The sequence below is a fragment of the Aedes aegypti genome, chromosome 3 (assembly GCF_002204515.2).
Source record: "Aedes aegypti strain LVP_AGWG chromosome 3, AaegL5.0 Primary Assembly, whole genome shotgun sequence".
NCBI classification, from domain to species: domain Eukaryota; kingdom Metazoa; phylum Arthropoda; class Insecta; order Diptera; family Culicidae; genus Aedes; species Aedes aegypti.
In genome coordinates, this window is record NC_035109.1 from 210,316,134 (window position 1) to 210,326,199 (window position 10,066).

The 10,066-nt window shown below is 35.7% G+C and overlaps 1 protein-coding gene across 2 annotated transcripts; it reads left to right on the forward strand.

Moving 5' to 3' along the window:
* The first annotated feature begins 170 nt into the window (after positions 1 to 170).
* On the forward strand, positions 171 to 5,712 carry LOC110677841 (phospholipase A2-like). Of its 2 annotated transcripts, none has more exons than XR_002501231.1 (3): positions 171 to 429; positions 5,338 to 5,484; positions 5,548 to 5,712. XR_002501231.1 is itself a non-coding variant. In XM_021849483.1 (3 exons), exons 1-3 carry the CDS (start codon positions 503 to 505, stop codon positions 5,687 to 5,689), a joined length of 765 nt encoding a protein of 254 aa, XP_021705175.1. In that variant the 5' UTR covers positions 458 to 502; the 3' UTR covers positions 5,690 to 5,712. The 2 variants fall into 2 exon arrangements, 1 of the variants encoding a protein (XP_021705175.1); XM_021849483.1 differs by lacking the exon at positions 171 to 429 and adding an exon at positions 458 to 978.
* The last annotated feature ends 4,354 nt before the right edge of the window (positions 5,713 to 10,066 follow it).

The window sequence follows — 10,066 nt, forward strand, 5'->3', positions numbered from 1 at the left end:
AGGTAGACCATCAGCTGTCTTTTCAAATCAACACATTTCACCGAAATATAGACACCAACATGTTTTAAGCCACATGAACTCGCGCAACACTGAGTCAAATCCAATATACACCTCACGATGTCATATGGATGGGAAAAAAGAGTTATCTCTAGAGGAAATACGTTCTGACATACCTGCCTGATCTCGTGCCAGGAAAGAACAGACGAAGCTAGGCGCTATGGCTGGCAGAGCACTCGGTCCCCGCTGCTCAATAGTGATTAATTCATAAATAGTTGATAAAACTACGAGGTCTTCCCGCAGCAGAGGCTGGTCTAGGCATAGATACACTTTTGACGGCCTGGGTGATGAATTTTGAGCGAGCGACATTTCCACAGTTTGGCACGCTCAGGAGACAGCTGATTTGTGCAATGTTATAAAAGCCGCCACTAGGTAATAATTCATATCAGTTCATTATCACGTGTGCCATAGGTCGTAAACGTTTTTTACATTGATTTGTGGTAAAATGCAAATTATTTCGTTTATTAGTGTGATATTAGTGATTAGGTTTTCTACTAGTGACCAGGCAGAGGGCAACTATGAAACAAGTGAAGAATTCGAAGAACAGTTGAACTACTTTGGGAGTGTGGAAATCCTGCAAAGCCTTTTGCAGGACTACGCGTCCGTTGAAGATCAATGGATCACTCCTGAGTATAAACAATTCGATCGACAGGTGATCAATTCATTAGAAAATCTGGTAAATGAAGTGTATGATAACGAATCGTATCATGACGCAGTGAAACCTTCAAGTGCGATGAGAGTGTTGACGAATTTTTGCGGACCCGGCAATTGGTCCATCGATGGTGAAGTGACACAAAATCCGTACTTTCAAGACATTGATTTGTGCTGCAAGAAACACGATGAGTGCCCTGATTACATTGTGAAACGAAAGGATTATGAAAGATTTCCGGGATTGCCTTATAAGCCGCAGATATTTACAAGGTGAACAAAATACCCAACCACTTTGTCATGTTTTGAACACACGTGTGAAAAGACATTTTTAAATATGGGGTCATGCACTAATTATTTCACGCTCCAAGGGGGTGGTCAAACCTAGCGTGACAAGCCTTACAAAATTGTTGTTGGCCTTATACAAAAATCGTGACAAGGGGGAAAGGGAGGGGGTCGAAAAAGTCCTAATTTAGCTTGCCATAATTTGTGTACCATCCCTATTAGGGTATATAAAGTAATTTAGACAGACCGTTACGCGTGAATAGTGGCGTTTGCATTTGATTTTGCCGTAAACATCCAAGCTCTGTCCAAAATATTTGTTTTTCTCTATACTAATACAACAATTCATGCGATAATAATCATTATTATTATTATTTATTTATCTTTATTAGGGAGATTTTCAGCCCTCATAATAATCAATTACGATTAATAATTATGAATTTCAATTCCTAAAAAAAATAATGCTAAGGAGTTGGGCTTTATTATTAATCATTAATAATAATGATTTTTTTTGCATATACGGTTACTCGCAGTATGGAATGAGGATGAGTTTAGTGAGTATGATTATAATTAGGATGACCACCTCATGAATATCCGAAATCAGGACATATTGTAGTTTTCACCACTGACCAGTATGTGTTTTTATTAGCTTAAATTTCATGACTCACATTTCGAACATTTTTTTTTTCATTGTTCAGAGTAGGGGAGGTGTACCAGTTTTGGCCACCCTAAGGAAAAAAAATTGTTTATGCTTATATTAAAAGACCTTTGGTTACTGTCAATACATTAAACGAAAGCTTTCAATCCATGCTCAGCAGGAAAAATATAAAAACTAATCAGAAACTTTGTTTTTGTATTAAAAATGGGGGTGGCGAATACTGGACCACTTGCACCAGTATTCGCCACGATTTTAATTTCGGTTCCTGAATTCGCCACCTACGTTGATTTCTTATGGAGGGTGGCGAATCAGGAACACCATGGCGAAAAATAGGTGCAAAGGAGCAAACATTTTAAGAAAAATTATTTTTTTCTACTTTTTTCTGAAAAAAATTTGCAGTTTCCAAGAATGTTTCCGTATCATCTTAAAGCAATTTAGCGAACTCTAAACAATTGGCAACCATATATGTCGTAAAATGGTATATAATCCGGGGTGGCGAATAACTGGTACATGGCGAATACCGGTACACCTTCCCTATATGAAGATAAAGTATATCAACGATTTTGCTGGAAATCTGACAAGAATTTTCTCAAGGTTATAATTTGATGTCTGTAGAAAACCACAGTAGGAATCGCTTAATAGTCTCAACAGTCTGGGCTTAAAATAACATGAAGTATCCTTCTAGGAATCCTTTAGAAATCTGCCGAAGATCTCAGAATATTCATTTAGATATTCTTCGAAATTCTGCAATAATCTCGCCAGCAATTTACCGATTATTTAAAAAAAAAAAAAAACAGCGTAGTGTCTGATCAAGAACTCGCTAGAAAATAACTAACGATGTCAAAAACTGTCAAGTATATTTCATAGAATCTAATAGAAACTTACCAGAAATCTGCCTAAAATCCTTTTCGGAGATTTATAAGGTACCAAGAAGACAAGAAAATACCGCTAGTATTCTTCGAAACATGGTTTTACAAATAATGTGCTAGAAACATCCAAAGAATTTCATTGGACGTGTAATCACAGAGATATGGACAGAACACTTTTGCATGTTTTCTAGGGGGTGAACCCAAACTTATGCACGGGAGTGTAAGTCTAGTTTTTTCTAAAGCTTTAACACTATTTAGATCACTTTTGTATAAGTGCACTAAATAATATTTTTGAGAAAGCCCTTTCCAAAGAATGCCAGATTGGGTTCTCTTGTTCATAATAATGACTTAGACTGGGGAAAATCAAAGCAAATCATTTACTGCATTTTTGATCTCTTCAGGGTACCGTAATCCGGGGTAACATTGATCAGCGGGGTAAAATTGATCGCAATGACCCTCTTCGTAAAAAGCTCGAATCAACATTTATTGATGGAATATTTCCAATGCATGAATGGTGATTCTCTTTCTTCTATTCATGAGCCAATGAAAAATAAGGTTTTTGCGAAAATTAAGCTGTGTTCATGCGAAAAATTTTCAACTTTTGTAAACAATGATTTTCATGATTATGGATGACACCATTAAAGAATCATGTCTCACATGAGTTCTGAAAACGATATGAGCAAGAGAAATGCGGTTGTTACTAAAAATGACATCGCCGAAAACGATTTTGTTGGCAAAACTTTCATAAATATGTTCAATAAAGCATAATTCATAAATTATTACAAAGCGTGAAGAATTTCCTTATGAAATTGCCTACCTTTAGGCGTATTCCACAATCCAAGGTGTTTTTAATTTTAAAATAACTCAAAAAGTAAATGACTTGTAAGAGTTTGGCCTTCATATTCGGCTTCAGGGACCATGATTTTAGTAGTATTTTCAATATTACCGAACGATGTTTTTATGGGTGATCAATGTTACCCCATGTCAGCTAAATGAAAAAATCACTTAAAACATTTTTTTTAAACATGCTTTAAACTTTCAGAAAACAAAATACAGTACATAGATACGAGAAATGGGTGGCAGTACTTGTTTTAAAAATATAAAATTTGCAACGCATGCATTTTCAAATCAAATGTTTAAGAAATATTCAAAAAAATGATCAATGTTACCCCGGATTACGGTACTTATAGTCACTTGAGAGACCGTCCAAGACGACTTTGAACAAACGTTCAGTTTGGTCATCATAAGTACAAAATGTGCTTTTTCTTTTTAAGATGTTTGAGAAGAAGTTCACGATCTTTAAAAGTTTCCGGCAAAACGTGACAGTCTCCTTTCTTTGCGATTTGGGTTCCCCTAATAGAGTTCAAGATCTCCTGCCTAAACCCCCTAAAATCGGAACAACTAACCGCGATACGGTGCGGCCATAGTAACGCGTCCGCGTCCGCGAACGCGATGCGATCAAAGGATTTCCTGTTGTTGATATTCTGCTTTGCGGGCTCGCACACGCGCACGCGTCGCTCGACGCGTTTACTATGGCAGCGCCCATAGACGGCACTCTTTGTTTTCTCACTTCAATCAAAGAGCCTGGGCTAGAGGCTGCTTCGATTTGGTGTTCGGAAAATTTATTCAAAGCATCAAACTGATTGGTTATTTCGATGCAGTTTTCAACATTAACCATTTCACCCTTGGAAGAAGGCGCCCATTTCATTTTCGCCACGTTTAGTGACAGGTTTAAATTCCATGTTCAGAGATTCACTATTTCTTTTGTTTGTGGTTGCAACCATGTTTAGTGAATAAACCAAAAAGAATTGACTTTCTAAGATTTTTTTTTTCCCAAGACGGTGTCCATGAAGGATTACCATTGATAGATTTCGCTAATGAATCGAACGAAAAATCTAAGGTACGGGTCCAAACAGGGATCAATAGTAGAAAAATATTATTGAAAAGTACTGTTTTTGTAGCACTGTTTTATTGCTTTAGGTAATTTTAAAAACTTCAAAGGGCAGAGAGAGTGCGTCCACAAGCACAGCACTAAAGTTCAATGCGCACTCAATTAGTTAGCAATTTTGTTTTCCTCTTACAATGCCAGAATTGGCTTCTGAGTTTTTTTTTTAATATTTGATAATTTCCAAAAGGGCTTAGAGCCTTCATTTATTATCCTTATAATCGAGACTTTCAGCCGTGGGCTGGTTCGTCTCCAAGCAGCCAGGGTCCAATCGAGAAATTTTATTGCCAATTTATTAGTTTTTTAATTTGTTTTTGGAGTTCCTGCATATCATGTTCATAGAAGGATTGCGAATGCGTTAAAACTGCCCTTTCCTGGCGTTTTTTAGACGGATCAAGAGTTTAAGATCATAGTCTTCAACCACGGATTCAATTGTACGTACAATTTTGGTGTTGCAATAGCCTTTACTTCAACAATGGAATTGGTTAATGTTTCGAGAGCATTGTCAATATCAAGTTTTATTGCAAAGAAATGATAAATCACAGTTAAATGTTACGTTCTCCATATTTATTCTTCAGAAAATTCTATGTGTGGCTTCGGTTGATCTGCATCTTAAACATTATCTAGATTCGCTGTACATTTTCGACAAACTTCATTTGATCAAAAAACCGCTTGAATCTTATGTCGAATTCGTTTTTGAAGCTAGGTTGAAACTGGCGCAACCCGTTCTGAATCATCGTTTCAACCCCAACCCGATTCAGGTTCGACCGAACTACAATTTGCTTGACGTTGTTCCTAGTTCCTAAAAACGAAAACGACATTATAATGGGGGGTTTTATGCTCAAACTAATAATAATTTTTCATCTTTTTTCCAACAGGTTACGTTGCAGTTGTGATGCTCAGTTTTTTTCCTGTTTGCGAGATGTGGCGACGTTTTTCTCCTTCGCAGTCGCATGGATCTACAGTAAAGCGCAAATGTTTTGCTTTGAGCATGAGTATCCTGTACTGGAATGTACACAGTCTATGTAATGATTCATCTCATATCGTGACGTGAGTAATTATAGAACATGTTATATTTCTCATTTCAGAAACGATGGACTTATCTCCACAACACGGTGCATCGAATATCTAGTCGACAACTCTAGTGCCAAGAGCTGGCAATGGTTCCACATACCACACCTGAATGCAAATCTAACGTGTTTCCCTAGTGTTATATATAAGGACCAATAAAGAAAAACCAGAGTCAAAAAATAGGTGAATTGACTGTAATAATATTAATGGCCCATGATGACAAAGGACAGTTTATTCTAGATTTAGGCGAGAAATTTCGAAATCCATTAGAAAAGTAGAAGACAGCCGCGTTTTATAGCCCTAATATGTCGAGAACTACTTCTATACATCTTGCCACCACTATGACTGAAGCAGTCCAAGTAGGTGTAAAATTTACAAATCAAATTGTTATTGGATTACGTTTTTCTAATGGATCCAAATAATAATTTAAATATTTTAAATTGGAATGCTCGTTCTCTGAATGGTAAAGAGGACGAGCTGTTTAATTTTCTTACGGTTAATAACGTGCATATAGCAGTTATTACCGAAACGTATTTAAAACCTGGATCTAAACTCAAAAGAGATCCTAACTTTTTTGTTTATCGTAATGATCGACTTGATGGGGCATGTGGGGGAGTTGCAATCATCATTCATAGGCGTATAAAACATCAACTGTTTTCATCATTTGAAACTAAAGTTTTTGAAACTTTAGGTGTTTCTGTTGAAACACAGTTTGGCAAATATACTTTCATAGCTGCCTATTTGCCTTTTCAATGCTCTGGACAGCAAGTTAATTTGCTCCAAACTGACTTGCAAAAATTGACTCGCAATAAGTCAAAAAATGTTGTCATTGGTGACTTTAATGCCAAACATCGGTCATGGAATAATTCTCAAAGTAATTCCAACGGCAGAATTTTATTTGATGAGTGCTCTTCAGGATATTTCTCAATTAAATACCCTGATAGCCCCACATGTTTTTTCTCTTCTAGAAATCCATCTACGATTGATTTGGTCTTAACCGACTCTAGTCATCTTTGTAGCCAACTGATTACTCATGCTGATTTTGATTCTGATCATGTCCCTGTTACATTTCAAATATCCCAAGCAGCGATTCTCAATCCTATCAGCTCCACTTTCAATTATTTACGAGCCGACTGGAATATATATGAAACGTATGTTGACTCTAATCTTGATGTTAACATTTCTTTAGAAACTAAACTTGATATTGACAATGCTCTTGAAACTTTAACAAATTCCATTGTTGAAGCCCGGAGCATTGCAATTCCAAAATGTGAAGTAAAATTTGAATCCGTGATTATAGACGATGATCTTAAACTCTTGATCCGTCTTAAAAACGTGAGGAGAAGGCAATTTCAACGCACTCGCGATCCTGCTATGAAAATTATATGGCAGGATTTGCAGAAAGAAATCAAGAAACGTTTTGCTCAATTAAGAAACAAAAATTTTGAAAATAAAATTTCTCAATTGGACTCTGGCTCTAAGCCCTTTTGGAAATTATCTAAAATCTTGAAAAAACCTCAGAAGCCAATACCGGCATTGAAAGAGGAAAACAAATTATTACTAACAAATTGCGAAAAAGCTCAAAAACTTGCTATGCAGTTTGAAATTGCGCACAATTTTAATTTAGGACTTACTAGTCCAATTGAAAATGAAGTTACTCAGGAGTTCGAAAATATTCTCAATCAAGAGAACGTTTTCGAAAATGCCTGGGAGACTGATTTGGAAGAAGTGAGAACTATTATTAAAAAATTCAAAAACATGAAAGCTCCTGGCGATGATGGAATTTTCTACATCCTCATCAAGAAACTTCCAGAAAGTAGCTTATCATTTTTAGTTGATATATTTAACAAATGTTTTCAATTAGCATATTAGCATATTAGCTGACAAATGGAAAAATGCTAAGGTTGTTCCAATTTTAAAACCAGACAAAAATCCTGCAGAATCTTCTAGTTATCGTCCAATCAGTTTGCTTTCCTCCATCAGTAAACTTTTTGAAAAGGTTATTTTGAACAGAATGATGGCCCACATCAACGAAAATTCAATTTTTGCCAATGAACAGTTCGGATTCCGCCATGGACATTCGACCACTCATCAACTTTTACGTGTAACAAATTTGATCCGTTCCAACAAATCTGAAGGCTATTCTACTGGTCTTGCTCTTCTAGACATAGAAAAAGCATTCGACAGTGTTTGGCATGAAGGTTTGATCGTAAAATTAAAAAACTTTAATTTTCCAACATACATTGTTATCTGTCAAATCGTACACTTCAGGTTAATTATCAGAACTCCAGATCTGAAAGACTTCCTGTAAGAGCTGGTGTTCCCCAAGGCAGCATTTTGGGACCAATATTATACAATATTTTCACATCTGACTTACCTGAGTTACCTCAGGGATGTCAAAAATCTTTGTTTGCGGATGACACAGGCCTCTCCGCCAAAGGACGAAGCCTGCGTGTCATCTGTAGTCGATTGCAAAAAAGTTTGGATATTTTTTCTTCATACTTGCAAAAATGGAAGATTTCTCCTAATGCTTCCAAAACTCAACTAATAATATTCCCACATAAACCTAAAGCTCTTTATTTGAAACCTTCAAGTAGACATGTTGTCACGATGAGAGGGGTTCCAATAAATTGGTCAGATGAAGTTAAGTATCTAGGGCTCATGCTAGATAAAAATTTAACTTTCAAAAATCACATTCAGGGCATTCAAGCCAAATGTAATAAATATGTAAAATGTCTCTATCCCCTTATTAATAGAAAATCAAAACTTTGTCTTAAGAACAAGCTTTTGATATTCAAACAAATTTTCAGGCCAGCCATGTTGTATGTATAGGAAGAAAGCTCTGCAGAGAATTCAAAATAAAATTTTGAAAATGATTCTGAGGCTTCCTCCCTGGTATAGTACCAATGAGTTACATAGAATATCCAATGTTGAAACATTGGAACAAATGTCAAATAAAATAATAAATAATTTCAGGCAAAAATCGTTACAATCTTCTATTGCCACGATTAATGCGTTATATGTTTAGGTTAAGTTAGGTTAAGTATATTCAAAGCGTTTTTTTTTCTCTTATAAACTCACCTGTAAAAAATCTGAACTGCTACGGCAAATGAAATGTAATATGTTGTTGACAAAATGTTAATTAAATCTTAAATTTGTTTTACCAAATTAGGATGATAGTGTTGTCTAATAACACAGAACACCTAGATATAAGAAATGAATGTAATGTTTGGAATAATACTAATAAAGAAATTCAAAAAAAAAAAAAAAACTTCTATACATCTTGAAGAGAAGAGGTACAATTTTTTCACTTATGGCGACAAGACTGATAGGTTATTCAAGGTCGTCTTCGAAGATCTCTCAAGTGACTGTAAATCACTTGAAGAGATAGAAAGTGAAATAGATGATTAGGGGAAGTGTACCAGTTATGGCCATAGTGGTTCCCTATTAGGCCATATGGGAAATTTGGTCAACTTTCACATTTTAAATCCTTTTGAATATTTTAACATCAAGATATATCTTAAATCTTCTACAACACACAAACATTTTCGAAAGTTGAAGGAATTAAAGTAATTACGTATGGCGAAATAGGGAACCACTATGCCCATAATTGGTACACCTACCCTACTTGGATTTTTACCAGTCCAAGTAAGCATAACAAAAAAGGAGAATCCACCTGGCATTTGTCGCAGGTCTTTGTTAATAATTCAACTAAATTAATCTAAATAATCTTAGAGCTTATGTTTTCTTTGCATGTGACACCGCAGATGCCAAAAGTGGAGCCATGGTATCATCCATTGCCGCCGGGATGCTGAATGCATGATATGTAGGGGTTTTTATCACGCTAAAGGACGTCTGTCCTGTGAAAGAAGATTCCAAAAAGTGTGTATGTGCAAATTGCGGGGGCAATCATAAGGCCAACTTTTGGACTAACCCTTCACTAAACCGAATTAAGGAGGATTATAAAAAGCAGATGAACGGAAATGATTATTGTACACGTATTTCCGAAAAATTCTCATTCTGTAATTATCTATCTTAATTCATACAGCTAATCCTTGCCTTAAGATTCATCAGGATATCAGGATTCATAATCATGAAGGTTTCATCGGATCACTTTTCTGAAGAATTTCTCATGAAATTCTCAGAGAAATGCATACTAGAATACAGCCAAACGTTAGTCTAAAAATGGCTATGCAGTGGCGTCCCCAGAAAATCGCTCAGGGGTGGTTTGGACTTTTTATTTGAGACTGTGCATTTCGAGCACGATATTTCTTCAGCAAGATAACAGAATTACTGCAGAAAATGTTGAATTTATTTAGAAACTTGATTACATCCAAGTGCCTTCGGCGGTTCTAATGATCTTAAAAATAAATAGTACTACAAAATATGTATTTTATAAGAAATTCTTCTGACTGTCTGCATTAGAGACCATGATTCTGTTATATTGGTAATGGTATTCTAAATATTTTCGAATATTCTTCATATGGGTGATAAAAATTACAAAAAAATCTACAATATTGAATTATTAATCATACT

Bases quoted from the DNA above. Each gene is read 5' to 3' on its own strand.
- LOC110677841 (XM_021849483.1), top strand. From the start codon at position 503: ATGCAAATTATTTCGTTTATTAGTGTGATATTAGTGATTAGGTTTTCT. The intron at 979-5,337 runs GTGAACAAAATA...TTTTTCCAACAG, and splicing joins AAGCCGCAGATATTTACAAG to GTTACGTTGCAGTTGTGATG. The intron at 5,485-5,547 runs GTAATGATTCAT...TTCTCATTTCAG, and splicing joins CTGGAATGTACACAGTCTAT to AAACGATGGACTTATCTCCA.